This window comes from Prunus mume, linkage group LG7 (genome assembly GCF_029339155.1).
Source record: "Prunus mume cultivar Tortuosa linkage group LG7, ASM2933915v1, whole genome shotgun sequence".
NCBI classification, from domain to species: domain Eukaryota; kingdom Viridiplantae; phylum Streptophyta; class Magnoliopsida; order Rosales; family Rosaceae; genus Prunus; species Prunus mume.
This window is the reverse complement of record NC_142704.1, coordinates 12,842,144-12,864,748: the sequence shown is the minus strand read 5'-3', so window position 1 is coordinate 12,864,748 and position 22,605 is coordinate 12,842,144. Positions and strand designations below refer to the sequence as shown.

Below are 22,605 nucleotides of genomic sequence, written 5' to 3'. Positions count from 1 at the left end.
TATCGAATTATTTATTTTTAACAATTACTCTTTGACTCGGATGATTTGTTCCTTAAGAAAGTAGAGTTTTCACCTCCTGGCCTCTTCTCACATCTTTTGGGTTCTTTTCAGGGTTTATGGTTTGATGGGGATTCTTCCTTATGGATGATGCGATGCATGAATGTTGAACTTGCTGACTCGATAAGAAAAAGAGGAATATTTAGCGTGCAGCAACTATTGTATCTCCCCAAGGCAACTTTGCAGACCATGATTGGAAAATTTCCTGCTTCAAAATTGTATCAGGTACGGACTTCTAAGATAGTTGACGCATGGCTGACTAACCCACTGGTCAAGATTTAACATGACTGGACAACTTTTTGATTGGGCTGGGTAGGTTATTGAAATACGAGTCAGTTATTGGCTTTCAGGCATGTTAACTGATTTCAGTAGCTTTGCATCCTAGAATATTTTGTTCTTCTAAGGATCTGCACCCTTCTTCCACGCATCGAACTGAAATTAAAACTTCAGCGGAAAGTCTCGCTCTTTAGACATCACACTGGTGAACACCAATTTCGGGCAAGAAAGTGGAACACCTCAACATGGGAATTATATGCTCTCATAAGAGAGTATCTTTCTCTGATCACTTGGTTATTCACATGGAGTTACCATCAGCTATGGACAAGAAAATGGAAGGCGGCTGAAGATAAAGCAAGGGCTACACTGTTTGGATATTATGGTACATAATTGAGATTTCATTTGGATTTATAGGTTTTGCTTTCTGCTATATCCAATGGGGGGAAAGACAAACACTATACTGAATATTTTGCAGGTCTTAATTTGGCTGTGCATACATTTCCTCCTATTGCTTTGGCTATTATTGGATCATTCTACTTGAATTTGAAGCCAAGGGAGTCAATAAGAAGGTAGTGCATGTTATTATGTCATTGGGTTATGATCACTCAAGATGCCAATTTAACTTCTACTTGTGTGCTTTAATTTTGATAGCAGAAAAGGGAGGAAATTGACTGCTGGCTTCTCAAATCCATTGGTTGTGAACACCCTTCTGGGTGTTTTGTCCACTCTAGAAATACTAGCAGTCTTCCTCTTTATCCTGTTCTTAGCTTGGAATTTTTATGCACACATCTCAAATGATTTCAAGAACTTGAAGCCTGCTAAATCACTAATGCTGAATTCGTGAGTTCTATATCCGAAAGTTTTCTATTTTGAACATTTAGAAACAAGAACTTCATCATGATTGATGCTTAAACCGTATCTCAGATGGCAACTCAAGTACCTAAAGGTGGAAACTCGGTTTGGTTTGCTAGCAGAAGTCTGCCTGGCTTTTCTTCTTTTCCCTATATTAAGAGGTCTGGGCTTATTTCGGTTGCTTGGCATCCAGTTTGAAGCTTCTGTAAGATACCATATATGGCTTGGGACTGCAATGATATTTTTTGCCACGTTCCATGGTGCAAGCACTTTGTTCATTTGTGGGGTCGGCCACTTTATCCAGGAGGAGGTAAATCCTAGTCCTTTTTCATTTGGATCATTTCAATCATTTGGTTTTCTGTTCGGTGTTAACTCTGCTGTATTATTTTGGTATTGGCATTATTTAGTTTTGCTGATCTTTTTGGTGCAATTCATTCAATCACAGATATGGGAATGGCAGAAAACCGGGCGGATATACCTTGCTGGGGAGATCTGTCTGGTCACAGGGTCAGTGATTTGGATCACTACATCACTTCCTCAAATAAGGAGAAAACAGTTTGAAATATTTTACTACACACACCATCTCTACATGGTTTTTCTGGTATTCTTCTTGTTTCATGCTGGAGACCGTCACTTCTACATGGTTTTCCCTGGAATTTTTCTGTTTGGCCTTGACAAGTTCCTTCTGATCATACAATCTAGACCCGAAACATGCATTCTTTCGGCACGAATCTTCCCTTCCAAAGCTATAGAGCTTATTCTACCAAAAGATCCAGGTAATTTTTCTAGACCTTGTTTACTAACCAGAAGTTTTCTAAAATTGGAGAAATCATATGAAACATCACATTCCACTAATTGCAGGGCCCAAGTATAGACCAACCGGCATTATATTTGTGAAGGTACCAAGTATATCCAAATATGAGTGGCATTCATTTAGCATTACTTCCAGCTCTAGGTTTGATGACAACACAATATCTATAATGATCAAATCCGAAGGATCGTGGACAAGTTCTCTCTCCCATATGATCCAAACTAGGCAAGAGTCAGATGGCAATCAAACGAAGTACATACCTATTGCAGTAGAAGGCCCTTATGGATCTGTCTCTATGGACTTCCTAAGGTGCATAAAAAGTTAACTTTTCTTTATAGAATGTATATTGTTAAACTGCTCAGTGATGATCAATTAGCATCTCAAAATCTGGTGAACATGAATTTGAAATCTTGCTTATTTTCGTTTAGGTGTCTTAAATAAATTTCTCCAAAGTCCAAGAGCCCCAAGGCCCAAGTCTTTGATTAGTATAATATAATTATTATTAATCAGCGCCAAATCCAAAGGTGAGCCTATAGCCAAGCCCATTACCCCAACTCTCCAATGTTAACCACACTTACCAAACCATCGTAGTGCTTTGTTTATAAAGACCTTTATAGGATTGTGGATTTTCGATGTGGGGTGTCCACAAAGGGCACCTCAAAAGAATATCTTCAAAGTATAGCCGCTCGGCTATACCATTTAAGTAGCTCTCTTTTTAATTACTTTGATTAGTAGTTATGTTTTACTTGGTGAATATTTAAGGGAAACAGAAAAAGGAAAATTTGAATTACTATTTATTAAGTAATATAATTCATGAAGTTAATTAATAAATTTAATATTAATTATTCACTAAATAAATAATAATTGAAATATAATTACTAATTTCACTAATCAAATAAGGCAAATATATTATTTAATTACTAACAATAAAATTTTAAAAAATTAATTAACCTAAACATCCTAAGTTTATATATATATATATATATTTTAAAAGACCTTCTCCTGATGAAATTTCGTTGTACAGTGTTTTCGTGGGAAACCAAATCCGCAAATTTTGCCAAGATAGATCTGTACAACGAAATTTCGTCGGGAGAAGTGTTCATGTATTTTTTTTAATTTTTAATTTTTAAAATATAAAATTAGTTTCTTTACTTTTTCTTTTGGCCAATTTCCTTAATTTAATATATGAAATTAAGTAATATCTTATCCTTTTTGAATTACTTTAATTAGTAATTGTGTTTCAATTATTATTATTTTAGTGAATATTTAAATATGTTACTTATTTCATAAATTGCTCAATAAATAGTAATTAATTATTTTAAATTATTTTGTGCAATTTTCAACGCATGCCCGAGACATGCCTATTCAATGCATGCCCAAGAAGTGCCTATTCAACACATTCCCTAAAAGTGCCCATGACATGCCCAAGAAATTCCGAAGGCAGCTTGCTTCGACATCTGTCCACAACACAACCTGTGTACACCTTGCTTCGACATCTGTCATCAACGTGGCTATGGGAGGCTTGTCGAATAGGGTGTGCACATGTGCCATGACAAAAGCATCAAAGTAAAATTAACGAGTGAAAACACTTAAAAATTAAAAATTAAAAATTTAAAAAAAGGGAAATAGCTCAAAATGCCACCCTTTTGATAATTTTAACTGAAAATACCACCTCTCCCCAAAATTTTTGGAACTATCACCTATAAATATATATTTATTTTTCACTTATTGCACACATATCACTCTCTTGCTGCCAACTTTCTGTTCTCTCTTCAGCTCTCTCTTGGCTCTGTCTCACCTCACAGTTTAGGGTTTCTCTGAATGTTGGTTTAGGGTTTATGGGTTTTTATGAAATTGGTTTAGGGTTTAGGGGTTTCTCTTAAATGGGTTAATGGGATTTTCTGAAATTGGTTTAGGGTTTAGGGGTTTCATTGAAATTGGTTTAGGGTTTAGGGGTTTCATTGAAATTGGTTTTGGGGTTTCTCTGAAATGTTCTTATTCTAATGATTCATTGTTTGAAACAGTGAATGGGTTTGTTCTTTGTGGATTGATGCTTGCACTGCTGTTGTTTTGATGTTGCTATTGATGTTCGTATTGCTTTTTTTTTTTTTGCTGGTGTATTGCTAATTGTAGTGATGTTGTATTGGCATTTTAGTGTTGTATTTCTAGTTTATTATGGTTCTTGTAGTAGTTATTAATTGGTATTTGGTGGCGTATGTCTTTATGACCATTGCAGTTGTAGCTCAGCTCTCTCTCTCTCTCTCTCTCTCTCTCTCTCTCTCTCGTGCAGTTGTATCCCTTTATCGTAGCTCTCTCTCGCTAGCGCTCTCTATTATGAATTGTCCCCATCTCTCTGTTTTGAATAGGGAAACCCCCCATTGACCCCATCTTTTAGGCATGTCTTTTGAATAGCATAAGGTTGCAGCTGCTTGAAGCTTCTACTCCATTGTCGACCTCCAATAGGTAGTCTTGATGGTTATTTTCTTCGTCTCTATTGGAGTTTGTGAAATTGGTTTTATTTTGATTGCTTGGGTTTCTATGAAATGAAATTGCTTTGGGTAATGTTTTTTGAATCTTCATGCTCATCCATCTGGGTTTTTACCAAATGCATTTAGATTGCTCAGGATATGTGAATCTTGAAACTTGGGATTTTCCATTTGATGTAGTAGATTTGTATAGTATGATTGTGATAAATCCTTGTTCAGTGCTGTGTTAATTGTTGTTTTATTGTTGTTGTGTTTCTGTTATATTGCTGTTGTATTGCCATTGTATTGTGGTTGTATTGCAGTGATTTGGTCGTGGCTTCAAATGTGTTAATTAAATGTTGTTTTGTCATGGTCAGAAATGGAGACAATTGTTATTCTGGAAGAGTAAAAGAAATATGTTGTCCAACAATTCACAAAATCTGAAGAATCTAATCTTGAAATGGTTTGCATGTTTCAACAAAGTCTCACCAAATTACAATTGGAGCGAAATTGATGTTACTGGTGTCTGGCAGGTGCTAATTATGGGTGGAGAGGGAATGGCTCATCATAGCCTCGTGCATGCCACAAGAAGGCCAAAGACATGGATCTTTTGATGGACCTCTAATAATTTTCATTTGCCAGGGTTTGTGCAGCTGAGTAAGGGTAAGTGCTTGTTCGCTTCATATTTTGGTGGGTGGTGATTTATTTTAAATGTCAAAATTGAAGGTTGTCTAAAATGGATGTCTGCGTATTGTATGTATATTGACCTAATATTGTCACCCTAGTGTTCTTATATCGCTACTTGTTTGTCTGTATATTGTGTGTATATTGACCTAATATTGCCACCCTATTGTATGTATTTTGTGTCAATTGGTACTCAGAAGTGTGCCACTTGTTTGTTTATTATGCGATTGTATCCCTACATTGTCTATATATTGCACAACAACGACGAGCCACTGTTATACCTCCCTAAAGACAAATTATAGATCTGTTTATATATCGAGCTGTATGAAAAACCTCAACTAAACAATCTAAAGAATAAGTATGCTAACGACGACGGCAACTCCAAAACAAAAGCGAAATTTGAAAGTCGAAGCAGAAGTACATCCCTAGTGGTATTGATTAGACGTACTACCCAATTTCGTTTCACAAAATGAAAATTGATGCATATTCTTATTCCAAAATGAGTACAAGTTATTTGGCATGTCTATAAAATGGATACAATTTATCTGGCATGTCTACAAAATGGATACAAGTTATGTGCCATGTAAGGCAAGTAGTCACTGCCATCGACTGTACAATTTCCCAATATCACCATGTACAACATGGCCGCAGACCCCATAAATGATTTCACATTGCTACACAAAATAACTAAAGCAAATAGCTGTATCAAACTGGATGGATCACCATATAAAGCAGCTCCACCAGAGCTCCTATGTTTGCATATTCATATAAAGGATAAACTGAAATAATTAAATTATGACTGAATGGCCAAGTGTTAAGCGAAGACTGAATTCAATTGAGAAACATTATCACCTGTATCTCATATATATGCCTTCCCCCTCAAAGCCTCTATCGCAAGCTTTAGCCGGTAATAGGTGATCTTCGATGGGTTAACTTTATCCAAAGAAATGCCAGCACTGAGATGCTCGATGAATTTGACTGTCATTATTCCGCAAGAGGCACTGTCGGGCCAATAAGTTCATAAATTAGAACTACACTTATTTACAATCACTACTACAAAAAATGAAAAAGATGACTAAAAAAAGACGACGGTAGAAGAAAAAACCATCGTTGTATTTAAAAAGACGACGGTAACAAAAAACCATCGTGGATAAGTGACTTAAACAACTAAAAAACGGAGTTACTGTTGAATATTTTTTTATAACGACGCACACAAATAAAAAAGCATCATCTTATTAAAAAAGTTTTCTTCAGAGTTAAAATCTAACCAAAAAACAACGACAGCAGGTATGACAAGCATCGTCTTTTAAAAATCAAGTGTCATTCTTTTGGTAAAGACATGGTTGTTTTGAAAAAACTGTCGTCTATTATGAAGTAAAGACGACGTTTTTTTTTAAAAAAGGGTCGTCTATTTTATGTAAAGATGATGATTTGTTTAAAAAAAGGTCATCTATTATGAAGTAAAGATGACGTTTTTTTTGCAAATAGTCGTCTATTATATGTAAAGATGACGATTATTTATAAAACAAACCGTCGTCTATTATATGTAAAGATGACGCTTTTTATAAAAACCGTCGTCTATTATATGTAAAGATGACGCTTTTTATAAAATCGTCGTCTATTATATGTAAAGATGATGCTTTTCATACAAACCGCCGTCTATTATATGTGAAGACGACGATTTTTATACAAACCGTTCGTCTATTATATATAAAGATGACGTTTTTTATACAAACCGTTGTCTATTATATGTAAAGATGACATTTGTTATAAAACCGTCGTCTATTATATGTAAAGATAACGTTTTTTTTTTATAAAACCGTCGTCTATTAAATTTAAAGATGACGATTTTTATACAAAACTTCGTCTATTATATGTAAAGATGACGCTTTTATAAAAACCGTCGTCTATTATGAAGTAAAGATGACGGTTTTTTTTTTTTTTAAAAATAGTCATCTATTATATATAAAGATGACTCTTTCTATAAAAAAGGGTCGTCTATTATATGTAAAGATGATGGTTTGTTAAAATAACCGTTAAATCATGATTTTTCATTTATACCATCGAAATTTTTTGTCCCGTTACTTGATCTCTGAATGTTTATTTTTTCCGATTTTTGGTGTATATGATCTCGAAGTATAAACAAACAAGTTTGACGGTTGGATCGTTGAAACAAGTTTCTTAGAATGCGTATGCCATCAAAACAATATATTCACTAACAATTAAGAGTTTATTTATATTTTCGCTAAATATAACATAAGATTTTGTGGTATCCACTAGTGCAAATATTTTAAATTGAAGATCAAATTCAGTCATTGTATTCATACAGGGTCAAGGAGTGTAGCGGTAAAAAATCAAAATCGGAGTTAAAATAACCGTTAAATCATGATTTTTCATTTATAACTGTTGAAATTTTTTGTCCCATTACTTGATCTCTGAATGTTTATTTTTTCTGATTTTTGGCGTATATGATCTCAAAGTATAAACAAACAAGTTTGACGGTTGGATCATTGAAACTAGTTTCTTAGAATGCGTATGCCATCAAAACAATATATTCACTTAGAATTAAGAGTTTATTTATACTTTCGTTAAATATAACATAAGATTTTGCGGTATCCATTAGTGTAAATATTTTAAATTCGAATATCAAATTCAATCATTGTATTCATATAGGGTCAAGGATTGTAGCGATAAAAAATCATCAAAATCGGAGTTAAAATAACCTGATAAATCATGATTTTTCATTTATAACTATTGAAATTTTTTGTCCCGTTACTTGATCTCTGGATGTTTATTTTTTCCGATTTTTGGCGTATATGATCTCAAAGTATAAAAAAATAAGTTTGACGGTTGGATCGTTGAAACTAGTTTCTTAAAATGCGTATGTCATAAAAAAAATATATTCACTAACAATTAAAGTTTATTTATACTTTCGCTAAATATACCATAAGATTTTGTGGTATCTACTAGTGTAAATATTTTAAATTGAAGATCAAATTCAATCATTGTATTCATATAGGGTCAAGGAGTGTAGCGGTAAAAAATCATCAAAATCGGAGTTAAAATAACCGTTAAATCATGATTTTTCATTTATAACCGTCGAATTTTTTGTCTCATTACTTGATCTCTAAATGTTTATTTTTTCCGATTTTTGGCGTTATATGATCTCGAAGTATAAACGAACAAGTTTGACGGTTGGATCGTTGAAACTAGTTTCTTAAAATGCGTATGCTATCAAAACAATATATTCACTAACAATTAAGAGTTTATTTATACTTTCGTTAAATATAACATAAGATTTTGTGGTATCCACTAGTGTCGTGTATTATATGTAAAGATGATGGTTTGTTTAAAAAAGGGTCGTCTATTATGAAGTAAAGATGACGCTTTTATAAAAACCGTCGTCTATTATATAAAGATGACGCTTTTTATAAAACCGTGTCTATTATATGTAAAGATGATGATTTTTATACAAACCGTCGTCTATTATATGTAAAGATGACGCTTTTTATAAAAACCGTCGTATATTATATGTAAAGATGACGCTATTTATAAAAAAAACTGTCGTCTATTATATGTAAAGATGACGCTTTTATAAAAATATTATATGTAAAGATGACAATTTTTTAAAAAAAGTGTCGTCTTTTAAAACACGCTAAAAAATGGCTGCTTAAGTGAATTCGAGCTCGACAAATTTTCAAATTTTCACCCGTCGTTGAAAACCTTATCTCTCATTAACAATAAAACACGCTAAAAAGGCTACTTAAGTGAATTCTGACAAATTTTCATATTTTCCCCCGTGTCCAATACCTTATCTCTCCTCCTTGAAACCTCCTGCACTCTCTAAAACACTCTCATGAAATTCTCTACAAAATCATCAAAAATCGATATCAATGAAGGAGTTGAGAGATTGAGGTCTTCGCAGATCCATAAAATGTAGAGGATGTTCTGTATTTGAGAATCAAAGTCGTTGAAAGGTTTGATTTGAAAGTTACCTAATCTCTTAATACCCTTCTATATCTTGCTAGTGAATTCTAGATTAATCTCTTTGCGTTTCTGGTATGTTTTGTCTCCCTAATTTCAGATTTTGTCTGGTTTGTTTACATATTTTTTTATATTTCTGGTTTCTTTTTAGATTTTCTGATTTGGTTATTAGGAGATGAGGAGGAAGCTTGCAGATTTATAACTTTTTCTTTTGCAGGTTTTCTATGTGAGTATGTTTTTTGTTGTTGAAAAATGGTATTTTTATGCTCATTTTACAAGTTTTGTGGAAATATGGACCAATGGTAAAATTTCTCTTCCACCTAATTTTTATGTTTATAATCTTAGCTTTTTTTTTTTCCTCTCTTTGTCATTTTGATTTATTTGGATGATAGAGGAGACTTCGCATCATTTGTATGTTTGGATGAGAAATGCTTGGATTAGACGTAGGTCTTGTTAGGAATTATGTTTGTTGTAGAATAAAGATTGGTTAACTATGTAATAACTATTGAATCTTCAAGTTTTATGAAAGAAACTATTTTTGAGTGTATATATTCATTAATAAAGCATTATGGTTGGTTTTCTAGTTAAAATCGTTGTATAGCATCATAGGAAATAAAAAAGAACTAAAATGTAGCAGTTTGGAAACTTATTAGACGACGGTTTAATAAATCATGGTCTTTACAGATAATTAACGACGGTTTTGTTAAAAAGGTCGTCTATTATAGGTAAAGATGACGATTTTATAAAAAGTCGTCTATTATATGTAAAGATGACAAAAAATCGTCGTCTATTATATGTAAAGATGACGATTTTTATACAAACCGTCGTCTATTATATGTAAAGATGATGTTTTTTATAAAAACAACCGTTGTCTATTATATGTAAAGATGACGATTTTTATACAAACCGTCGTCTATTATATGTGAAGATGACACTTTTTATAAAAACCGTTGTCTATTATATGTAAAGATGACGCTTTTTATAAAAACCGACGTCTATTATGAAGTAAAGATGACTGTTTTTTTTAAAAAGGGTTGTCTAATATATGTAAAGATGACGGTTTTTTTTTTAAAGGGTCGTCTATTATTAAGTAAAGATGACCTTTTTTAAGATGGTCATCTATTGAATGTAAAGATGACGGTTTTTATAAAACAACCGTCGTCTTTATAAACAATCCATGACGGTTTTCATAAAGAATCGTACTCTTTACATACAATACACGACGGTTTTATTAAAAACAGTCATCTTTTCTCCTATAATTAACGATCTTTACCTTTAAAAAACGACAATTTTCTTTAAAAACCGTCATCGTTACAGATAAACGACGGTGAAAAGTTGTCGTAGTTTGACACCCAAATAGATGTCGGTCGATTTCACGACGGTTTGAAAATCGAATACACGACGTTGAATTCCCGTTATCTTTTTCCTTTTTTGTAGTAGTGAATATCAATAAACTCCATTACATTAATATAGCCTACCAATCACATTGTTGGGGCAGATCTCCAATGCTGCAAATTGTGCAATAAAAACTAATATACATCCCCACCCCACCCTACTACTTGGCAGCTGAACCAAGGCCTAAAGGTGCATGTCATATTGAAGATATTTCCCTTAGTAATTCTTTAAGTCTGTTCTCGAACAAGTGATTCATCTTATATGACTTGTTTCCCAGTGTTGGCTGCGCAAATCTTCACGGCCTGGTGCTTCGGGCCGAGGGGATGTGCGTTAACACGTGACGCCTTTCTTTTGGATGCGGTGCGGTTGTGCACGGGCGTGCCAGACGGTCTACCGTAAGGCCGAGATGGTGATGAGGTTTGGGTAGAAGATAGTTAAATGATGCGCCTGTTTTGAGTTCGACTCCTAATCAAACGATTGTGGCCGAAAGAGGAACCTGATCGCGGTCGTCAAGTTCACGGCCTGAGGTACAAGGCCGTTTAGTGGTGGTGTTGGTGGTGGGTTTTAGGCGGTGCTCCGGCGCGTTGCTCAGAGAGCGACGGTCATATGATATATGGGGTGAATGAGATGATAACAGAGATGGTGCTCCGGCGACCTTGAAAATCAAGGGTCGTATGATATATTGATGAATGGATTTTCCTTACAATCTACCACTACTCCTAGGAAAGCAAATAAAGGTATTGAAAGTGCATTACAGGAAAATATAATTTGCTCTGTGGGAGGCTTTTGGTTTGGTGTTTGAACCCTTTGAATGTAGTCTTGAGCTTAGTATTTATAGGGGGAGTCCTGGAGGGACAATCGAGGCTGAAAAGATCTGCGTGGAGGAGCCTGATCGGGGCAAGTGGGTGGTCAAATCGGCATTTGGAATCGTGAAGCATGGTGACCACCATAAATCCAGGTAAATCTCGGCACCGCCCTGATCGTGGGTTCTGCCCCCTTGGCCGTGGGGATGCATTTAATGCCTGGTCTGGTGGTTGGTGATCTGACCTCAAGTTGTAAGAATACTTGTGAGGATGTTTGCGCTTAACCCCTCTGATTTCCATCATCAAATCCTAACTTCAGTCATTTCCCTTCTTCCCTCTTGCATTAAATACTTCTTGCGACTAGTGGGTTTGTTGCGATAGTCAGATGCATTACTTCATTAAATGGGGCGTGGGACCTTGAGGCCACGTGGCAGTTTGACCACAGTATCTTCGGCCGTGTCTTTTACGGCCTTTGGCATCGGCCTATAATATCGCGGTCGCGAGGCCGAGGATTCATTCTTTGTTTTCGGAAGGCGAAATGCCTAACGAAACGTGGCCGTTTCAATTCATGAGTAGGTGCTAGGGCCGAGAGGAAGTTCCTTCAGTCAGTTTATGACCGTGATTTATTAGGCACAAACACCCACGTGTCCTTCAAATTACTTGTCTCTCACTCGAATTTCTGTCTCACAAGGATTTAAGTCTTTACCTTACATGATTATTGACAATTAACTAACAACACACCCAGTACTCTGCCACTTCTGCATAATATAATATCTAAAGACACATCTCCACACACCAGATAATCATGAAACAACTTAAGCTAGAATGGAAATGTGCAGTAGCAGAAGCCCAATTGAGAACAATTCAAGACTAACAATAGAAATCTATCTGACTAAAAAGAGTTTTAAAAAACAAGAAGACATCGAGAAACAATTGATTGACTTCAAGGTATAATGTAATGGAATATCCTATGAATTAGTGGCAACCACAATAATGACTCCAATATGCCCTCCTTTCAATTGTAAGGAAATGAATGAAATTGGCACCATCCCTTCAATTTTTTCTTAACAAAATAAGAGGTTTGTATGTATTGTCTGCTTTATCAATATCAAAGATAAATTAATAAATACACCATCAAAACTGTATAAAATGTTTGTTAGACATGTACAATTACAAAATTAAAAGTTCTCCTCAGAAACAGAGTTCTCTAAGTATCCATACACAAAAAAGAAAAGCAAAAGCTTAAAGAGTTAGCTTGTAGCAAAATCTATGTCCCCATTTCTCTAAACCACACCTGCTGGTGGTAGGTTCCCATCTTCACTCATTTCCCACTTTCTTGTAAGTAGCCAATGATCAAGCACAAAAGAGCAAACTTTTAAAGAACTCATTTTACACCACATATGGTTCTTTGCCCTTCGTTTAGACATTGAATTTTCATCCCCAAACTGAAATTCCAAAGAATCACAAGAAAATATGAAAAAGAAAGAAAACTTATCCATATCCAATATGCAAGCCCTAAAGTTAGTAAACAAAGTTATAAAAAAAATGTCAAATTAACAAGCATTATTCTCAAACAAAAAGTATGATATGGTTGGGAGTTTACAAGTTAAAAATGATATACATAGGTTAATTGTCTTAGACTTTAGATATCATCTTCAAGAAAGAAAATAGACACTGATTAGACTTGTAAGAAGGTTAAATGCAATGGTCATAAAGACCCATAGTAAGCCACCAAATACCAATTAATAAGTGCTACAAAAATCATAATAAAACCATAATAAACTAGAAATACATTAGCACTAAAATGCCAATACAACATCACTAAATTAGCAATATACCAACAAAAAAACAGCAATACGACATCAATAGCAACAGCAAAACAACAGCAAGTGCAAGCATCAATCCACAAGGAACAACCCCATTCATTGTTTCAAACAAGGAATCATCAGAATAAGATAATTTCAGAGAAATCCTAAAACCAATTTCAGTGAAACCCATAAACCCTAAACCCATTTAAGAGAAACCCCTAAACCTTAAACCAATTTCGAACAAACCCCTAAACCAATTTCATAGAAACCCATAAACCCTAAATCAACTTCAGAGAAACCCCTAAGCTGTAAGAAAATGACGATGAACAGTACTTGTTGGAGGTGAGCGATGGAGTTGAGCTTCGATGAACAGATTCCTCTGGGAGAGGAAGAGAGAAGAGAGAGTGAGAGCTGAGCAACGACAGAGTGAGAGTGAGCGTTGAGCAACGAGAGAAGAGAGAGTGAGAGCTGAGCGACGAGAGAGTGAAGAGGAAGTGAGAGACATAGCCAAGAGAGAGCTGAGAGAGAACTTCAGCAAAAGTGATATGTGTGCAATAAGTGGACAATAAATATATATTTATAGGTGATAGTTCCAAATTTTTTAAGGGAGATGTGGTATTTTCAGTTAAAATTATCAAAATGGTGGCATTTTGAGTTATTTCCTTATTTTAAAACATTGCGAGTGTCCAGATAAAGGTAAAAACAAAAAGGTCTTGGTTGGGTGTTATGAGAAACAAGGGTTTGCAGAGACCACCATTGAATATTAATTTGTAAACAGAACCCAGCCCAAAGCAAACTAAAAAACAAAAACAATATTGAGCCCAAAAATAGAGTGTCATAATGGATTATTCAACAAAAGCAACCCCACAATAATGTTATTGGTTATTCCAGTAGAGAGAGAGAGAGAGAGAGAGAGAGAGAGAGAGAGAGAGAGAGAATTCTAGTCTGCCTCCTTCCAAATATCCATTAAACCCTAAACCTAGTAGCAGTTTTCTGGTTTCCATTATTCATTCACTTCTGTCCCATGGTCATGGCCTCAGCCACTTTCTTGAAAGCAGGCCTAGAAGAAATGTCCTCCCACCAAGCCTTAACATGGCGGCGCTCATTGACCAACGAAGCCCATGGAGTCTTCATGAAATAATGAGTGTAGGGAAGGTGGTTTAGGTCAGCAAGGCTATAGAAATCACCAGCCAAGTACTTGGTGCTGCTCAGCCTAGCCTCGTACACGTCCAGCACTTTCGCAAGCTTCTCGAGGTTGGCGTCAATGACTGCTTGATCTGGTGTCATGCCGTATATTGGCGCCACCAAATGTTGGAAGACAATGGCAGAGATTGCAGGGTTGAAGTTCTGAGACTCTGCTTCTGTCCAGACCTTCACTAATGCAGCCTCTTTCAGGTTGTTGTGCCTAATCAGATCGGCACCAGTGTCCTTGAATTTCTCAGCCACATATGCTGTGATAGCTCTAGACTCTGCCATTCAATAAAACAATATGTTCCACAAATGAGTACGGAAAGAAACTAAAAGCTTCAATATATGCGCACACAAAAAAGTCAGATGGTTAAGGACACTGCTTCCCGTTCTTTAGAAGAAGACGATTCTTGTTCCTGCAAATCACAATTTGACACATTTGCAAGAATAATTCAACAAAAACATAAAACATTTTGCACACATGTCAAATTGTGATTAATAGTGAAAGTAGGAGTTCCAACTTCCAAGAAAGGACGCAAGTATTTTCGTTATTACGATCATTGCGCTATGTATTCAAATTCGTAACCAAGAAACAAAAGTCATAAAATAATCATGGGTATTATGAATACACATAGACTATAGTACAAAAAGGTACACTCAAAATGTTCTCCAAAAAATAGTTTTTTTAAAAGGTTCCTCAAAAAATTGAATCAAAATAGGAAGGGGTTCGGAGAAGATTGGATGCCAGACAAACATTTATAAATAGCTTTTTATTTTTGTTTTTCCGTTCGATTGTTTTCCCCACTCCTCCAATCGTACAGTCCTTTATTGATTTTCCGTTACAGATTCCACAATCTTTAGTTTGTGAAACGGCTAATTCATTAAAAACTTTAAGAACTGCTGGACGTAGATGATGAATATTGCTGAATGAGTGATGTGTATTGAGATTCCTATAATTTCAATCAAATTCAAGAGTGCAATTCACAAAGAGTGGATGGTTTAAAAACAAAATAAAACAAAATAAAATCATGAAGATCGCTGCATAAATCCAGATCTCCAGGAGAAAGGGAACGAAAGGGAGGATCTAGAGCAATATTATCAATTATACATTCTGTTCTATATATAATAAATTGAAGAAAAATTACCAAAAAGAGTAAGATCACCATCTTCTAGCACTGGAATCTGTCCAAAGGGCTGCAAACGAAACCAAATCAGAAATTAAAAAAAGGCTATGAAAAAGAATGACTTGTGCGATTAATTGAATTGAAACATCACAAAAAAGAAGAAGAAATAATTACATTTTTGGCGAGGAAAGCAGGCTGCTTGTGTTCTCCAGCAGGAAGGTTGACAGGGATGAGTTCAAAATCCAAGCTTTTTTCATGGAAAATGGTTAAGACACGACCGGTGCATGTTGAAAAGGGAAGGCCATGAAGCTTGAGTGCCATTTGTTGATTTGTGTGTGATTGTTGAGGAGAATATCAAAGATGAAAGGTGAAGATGGAGATGGTGAAGGTCTTGATTCTTGATTTATTTATACAAATTACTGAGGGGCGTCTCTTGTGCTTGGTACGTGTTAGGTAGTATTTACTAGTTGTGATGTAGATTTCCTTCCAAGAAATCTCCACAATTACCCGATGCGATAAGATTTCCCCACTCCCTTTTTCTCCATTTACACTCCATTTTGCTTTTTAATACTTTTTAATCAATTTTGTTCTTTCTCTTTCCTATTCTACCATTACCCTATAATAATTTCATTTTACTTCACTTTTATATTAGTTATTTTTCTTTATACTTAATTTTCAATTTGCATTCAATTTTCAGTATTTTTCTTTCCTTTAATCGAGTAAGAAATTAAGTTTTTTTTCCCTTTTAACATTGAAAACGGAGTGTAAGTTGAAAAGTTAAGTACAAAGAAAAAATAATAATATAAAGTGAAGTAAAAAAAAAAATTAATGTAGGGTAAGGATAGAATAGGAAAGAGAAAGAACAAAATTGATTAAAAAGTATTAAAAAGAAAAATGAAGTGTAAATGGAGAAAATGGAAGTGGGGAAATCAGCTCCCTTACCCAATTTCTGACATTCCTTCGCAATTAGGAAAGAAAGTAATTAAATCAAAATAACATTTCATATCCCAATTAGTATAGAAAGAATATATATATATATATATATATATTTCATAGCTGATTAGTATATAATTTTATTTTATTTTCAACAAGGGTCGGTTTGTTATGTAGGTTTTTAAAAAGTTAAATTTTTTTTTTTGAGTGGCGAGAAAATTACCAGTTAGTTTAAGCGTTTGATAAATTTTATTATAAAGTGATGTCACTCTGTATAATCACTAAAATGTATATGATGTTAAAAATGTTACGTCCTAATCAGATTCGAAAAGAAAATATGTTGACTTGGGTTTATCATTTTCTCTTAACCTCTTCAATTTGCCAAATGCAAAAATAAAAATGAAAGATCATCCAAAAAAAAGTTTTATTAGTTCCTTAGAACTAATCCCATTGTAGAGTATACTACGAATTTTATTTCAATGATAAGAATTGTCTATTTTTCAAGTATTCATTATAGAATTCCTTCTAATAAATCTCCACAATTACCCGATTTCCGAGATTCCTTTGCAATTAGTAAAGAAAGTAATTAAATCAAAATAACATTTCTTATTGCAATTACTATAGAAAGCATTTATATAAAAAGAAAAAATAAATAAAAGTTCATATCTAATTAGTACATAAAGTTTTTTTCCTTCAACAAGGGTAAGTTTGTATTGATGTATAGTTTTTTTAGTACAAGTGATATTCTAGACTACAAAGGAGATGAGAGTTTCTCACACACTATTAAGGTGCCATAAGAATTCGAACCAAAGACCACTGGTATGCAAGTTTGGTCCTTTTCACTCGGTTGGTTTGTATTGATGTAGCTTTTAAAAAAGTTATTTTTGTTTTAACCAAAAAAAAAAAAAAGTTATTTGTTTTGTTGGCAGAATAATCACCATTTTTTTTTATACAAGCGATATTGGGAGATGTGGATTTTCTCACACATACACACATTGTTAAGGTGATATGGGGATTCGAACTTGAGACCACTAGTTTGCAAGTAAAGGCCCTTTCTAGTAGACTAGACCCCATTGACGAATAATGACTAAAATGTACAAGATGTTAAAAATGTTATATGATATTAGATTCGTAAAGAAAATATATTAACTTGGATTTATACATTTTCTCTTAACCTTCGATTGGCCAAATGCAAAAATAAATAATAAAAGATCAACTATCACACAAAATATGTTTTATTATTTCTTTAGAACTAATTATATATAAACAATCCTATTTTATTGAGGAACACATTGTGGAGTACACTTATTTCAACGACATGAACCATATATTTTTCAAGTATTTATTTATAGATCATTCTTGTAAAAAGTTAGATAAATTTAAAACCATTAAGACATTTAGTTGTGACGAATAAAATAGACAAGCATGGTGACACTAAAATGAAACTATTATAATTGAGTGGTCAAATGGTTTCAAAATACTTAAAAGATAAATTGTTCAAATAATTGAAATACAATACGAAGTGACCCTATAAGGATGTGTGTCAATTGAAGCTATATATATATATATATATATATTCTCATTTTCCTCCGTCCCCTACCCAACCCACCCTTCTCCCAATTATGAACCACTTAGACATCAAATTTTTTTTTTCAAAATTAAGAAAAATAGGGTAAGTTGTGGCAATCGTCTATGAAATAAACTCCATTTTGCATTTTCGTCCTTAAATACCAATAATAGTTAAGAGCATCCACAATCATGCTCTCTATTTTTTAGTTAAATTTTAGCTAAAAACATATAAAAGTTATTTTAGGAGCTCTCTATAAAATTTTAACTCCAATCATGCTCTATAGTTTAGGAAGTCATAAATGCTATAACTCTTTTTTAATTGGTCAATCTCTATTAAAAAAATAATATAAAAATAATAAATATTAATTAAAAGTTTGAAATACTCATTAAATAAAGCATCATTAAATTATAGGGAGTTACTAGGAGTCTTTTTTCTCTCCTCAGATTTAGAAGCTCCTAGAGGTCTCCCTATTTTAGGAGGTGGATAAGGAGCATAGTTGGAGATGTGTTTTTCCAAATCCTCCCTAAAATTTGTCTAACGAGGTGGTTTAGGGAGCCCATTGTGGATGCTCTAAGATTCTTTTCATAAAGTTTGTCTAACTTGCATTTAACAAAAAAAAAAAAACCCCTTATTGTAGGTTTGACAAGAAGCATAGTAGCAAAAATCAAATTCGGCCATGTGTGGAATTTAAATTGAGACCCTCACATCATCTAACATGAAAATAATAATAAGAAAAAAAAAACAACATAAACTGATGCCATAAAACAATAAAAGTAATGAGCACAACTATCGTAAAACCCGTTACATACACAAGAAGGTGTTACTTATTTTACTTACTTAAGAACCACTTGAGAACAATAGGGTTTATAAAGAAAGACCCAAAGGAAATTATTTATTTAAAACCTAGATAAAACCAAAGGTCGACTCCAAAGTCTTAGCTCCTAAAATATTTAGTTAAAACCAGCGGAAGCAAAAACCAAGTTTAGACATTGTAATTTTTCAAACTTCTTAATTTTCAAATAAGACTGGGGCAAAGAAACCCTATGGGACCTAGATCCAAGACTGTTGCAGCTAAGCCACCTAAGCAACTTCATTAACGTCGTCTGTATCTGGAACCACAGTAAACCACTAGTGAGATTCACTTAGTAAGTAGTATGAACGTGCTTCAAACAAGGCAAACGAGCACAAAGACCACAATACATATATGAATATAATACAGTCTTATACTTAACCCCTTATGCACCATGCATGAAAATGAACACATAGACTTAACTTAAAAATCTTGCACTAAAACGATCCTATGATACTAGTGGCCCATTGAAACTTATATATATTTAGGAGGGAGCCTTAAGATCACCCGTTGGCGACACAAAAAATGTGAGCCTTATAACATACTTATTATATACTCCCAAACATAAGGGCTCATAGTAACCAAAGATTCTCTAGGGATTATTTCTTAAAAACACGACATGCTCGAGTAGTGCATGAATGCATGCACATGACTTAAACATACTTACATAACGCGACTTAAACATACTTACATAATGTGATTTAAACATGCTTATATATCATCAAAAGCTTTGCAGACATTCATACTTTGCAATCAAGCAATACACATACACAACGGAGGAGAGAGAAAGTTGAATGGGGGAGAGAGAGAAAGTTGAGTGGGGGAGAGAGAGAATAGACATGGTTTTCAAAATTCGACTTTGAAATGTTTACGGTTGTGCCACTGGACTTTCATTGACCGTAATTTTTTCGTTAAAACTTCGATATGGGCCCACTACATGTCTACGAACTCGTATCAACGAGCTCTAAGCAATGGTACCTCACAAATCCCAAAAAAATTTACGGATTGAAAAGTGACTAACGTGACCTTATTTCACAACTAAATAAATTAAGTAGATTAAATAAATGGTTAAAATTGGGCCGGCGTGTCACAGGGCATCTCATTAAAGCTTCACAATGATCAACTTCATGCTTGTGATAAGTGGCGGCCAAGAAACTTTCATTAGTGGGTGAAACCAAATTTTTTTTCAAGTGCCGTTTCTAGTCACACCAAGTCAGTCAAAAATGGAAACAACGGTCAGAGACACCATACCAAGTTAGACAAAAATGAAAAAAAAAAAAAAAAAAAAAGCTAGAGACCACACCAAAGTCAGGCAAAAATTGGAAGAAAAAATGAAGGTCTATCTTCAGTTTATATGAAGAACATGGAAAACAAATGGAAATAAAAATAGAAAGGAAGAAGAGGAGTGTACATTTTCAATGGTTCTTGAGAGAGAGAGAGAGAGAGAGAGAGAGAGAGAGAGCTAAGAAAAAAACAGAAATAAAAAACAAGGAAAAGGGATGACATTATGATGTGTGGAAAAAACAGAAATAAAACAAGCGCACGAATCAACAATAGTATAGAAACATGCAAGTGCGAGAGGTCAAACCCATAAGGACTGATTAAAGACAACTTAATTAATTAAATCGCACTAAACCCAATTAAAAGAAGGATTGATTGTTTTGAGTGATGAATGAAAGAAAACTTAATTTTGATAAAAACTCAAGAGCGAAACAAATAAAATACATGAGAATTAAATGGGTTGAAAAATCAATTTGTAAAAACACTAGGACAATGAATCCACCACTAATAACCAATCTAGCCTCTTAATTACCAATCCGTTAATTAATCCAACTGATGTTGTTGATTAGTTTCCTTGTTTTCATGAGTTACCTATGCTATTTAGGCTAACTAGTATATTCCTACATGCAATTTGTCTATGGTATTTAGTACAAATATGAACATATAGAAACTCCTTAAGTTTTGTGAAAACCTTTTATAACCATGTAAACCCTAGGAGTATGGTATTTACCCTAGAAGAATTACAATTCAAAACCAAAAGAAGCAAGCCTCAAATTAGGGTAGCTAAACATCAATTAAAAACCAAGATGGTAGCTAAACATCAAGACATTCAATCAAGTTTATAAGCATGGTGATTAAGAATCCAACATCAAAATGTAACCAAAAGATAGGCAAAATAAGAAAACTAGATCATATATTAGGGCTTCATCATGCCCTAGAAAAGTGTTTAGTTACACATATAGTCATGAGAAAAGTCATGGAGAGATAAAACCCGGAAAATAATGGTGATGCGCATGCCTAAGCTCCATGTCCTCACTTGAATGGAAATTGTGTAAAACGGTGGTACCCAATATTTGGGGTCATTCTTTTACTGGGACACACATCAGCTAACTTGCACACAATATTTGGGGTCATTTCACTTTAGAAAATTCGGAAAAAATAGGATACACGTAGCTTTATGTCTAATATTTCCAAACATATATCTTACACCACTAGCAAAAATCAGAAAAGTCTTCAACTCATCAATCTTCCACAGTGGTGCAGTTCTGACGGGATTGCAACTTGAACTGTCTTAACTTGTAATTCTGGAACAATTGGCTTCATAGAAAATTATGAAAATTTGATACAATGATCTTCAATGTCTTAACTTTCTTCTCCAATTGGCCTTGCACTAAAACTCTTCCGAAAAATTGATGTTTTACCAAAAACCTTCTAGGAGAGTAGAATAGCTGAAAATAAGGAAAGTAAAGTAATAAGGCTTTGTTTAATCAAATTTCCTACAAAAACCAAATATAAAAGGTATAAAAATATGAGAACTAACGGACTTATCAAATACCCACAACTTAGATTTTGTTAGTCATTGAGCAAAACAAAACAAAAGAATAAAACAAAACTTAAGAACAAAGACTCAACACAAACAAACAAGAAACTATTAACTTCCCAATATTGATCTCAGAGATAATTGCCAATCGTTGGATAACTTCTAAGAAATAAGCAGCAATAACTCAAGATATTATCAAACAGTTAGCCCAACTTTAATTGAACAACTCGGAGTGTAGTATGTGTAATAGCCAACATTAATACAACCCATGACTTAAGCTTCACACAAGTTAAATAACCAAATAATAACAAGTTTTGACTTCAAATTTCACAACGGATGTTCACTCCAATAAAAGCACTCGAAATTTGACTATTTTGTTGATGTTGTTGTTGTTGTTGTTGAGAAAAGATGGTATTTCATTAAACCGAAAGGAACATTACATGGTAAGAACTAGCATGTTAACAGTGGCCTCATTAAAACATTCCCAGAGAAAACAAAACCCCTGGGTAGGAAAGAGTACCACCCATGCTATTGACTAAACGGAAGAGTCAAACAACTTATACAAAACAAACAAACCTAAAATCCGACCACAAAACCCTTAAAACAACATCCCATCACTACGTAGGTACTGTCAAAATACAAAATAGTAGGGATGTCAATGAAAAGCCTACACTACGCAGGGATGTTTTAAGGGTTCACTACGTAGGGATGTCAATGAAAAGCCTACACTACACAATACTATGGTACCTAAGCCATAATACAAAATAATACAAAATAATATGTACCTATGCCACTATGTCAATACCATAGTATTAAGCAGTGTAGGCTATTTCATTAGCATCCTCAGCAATGATGCAAACAGAGAAGAGCAAATTTGGATTAATTTATTGTTTGAGATCAATAAGAAATATCATTTCTTGGTTGCTTCTGACCTTAACAATGTGCATTGATGTTAATGCCTCTATAATTGCAGTCAACTCCAAC

The 22,605-nt window shown here is 34.0% G+C and overlaps 2 protein-coding genes across 2 annotated transcripts; one reads left to right on the top strand and one right to left on the bottom strand.

Annotated features, from left to right (window-relative positions):
* Positions 1-465: 465 nt before the first annotated feature.
* Positions 466-2,529, top strand: LOC103336754 (ferric reduction oxidase 8, mitochondrial-like; the record flags this gene model as incomplete). The annotated part of the gene is made up of 6 exons (XM_089041933.1): positions 466-715; positions 809-902; positions 985-1,173; positions 1,258-1,495; positions 1,631-1,961; positions 2,047-2,529. Coding segments are annotated over 6 exons (1,377 nt in total), but the record flags the coding sequence as incomplete, so codon positions are not given.
* An 11,421-nt stretch (positions 2,530-13,950) lies between these two features.
* On the bottom strand, positions 13,951-15,853 carry LOC103336691 (glutathione S-transferase F13-like). The gene is made up of 3 exons (XM_008239782.3): positions 15,622-15,853; positions 15,469-15,517; positions 13,951-14,604 (listed from the first exon to the last, which is right to left on the bottom strand). The coding sequence occupies exons 1-3, from the start codon at positions 15,766-15,768 to the stop codon at positions 14,147-14,149; spliced, it is 654 nt and encodes a 217-aa protein (XP_008238004.2). The 5' UTR covers positions 15,769-15,853; the 3' UTR covers positions 13,951-14,146.
* Between the last annotated feature and the right edge of the window lie 6,752 nt (positions 15,854-22,605).

What these genes read in the sequence shown, in the direction of transcription:
- LOC103336691 (XM_008239782.3), bottom strand. Translation starts at nt 15,768, where the DNA reads ATGGCACTCAAGCTTCATGGCCTTCCCTTTTCAACATGCACCGGTCGT. An exon ending in CTGCTTTCCTCGCCAAAAAT is followed by an intron (nt 15,518 to 15,621) that starts GTAATTATTTCT and finishes TTTCGTTTGCAG; the next exon opens with CCCTTTGGACAGATTCCAGT. An exon ending in TGGTGATCTTACTCTTTTTG is followed by an intron (nt 14,605 to 15,468) that starts GTAATTTTTCTT and finishes ATTGAATGGCAG; the next exon opens with AGTCTAGAGCTATCACAGCA.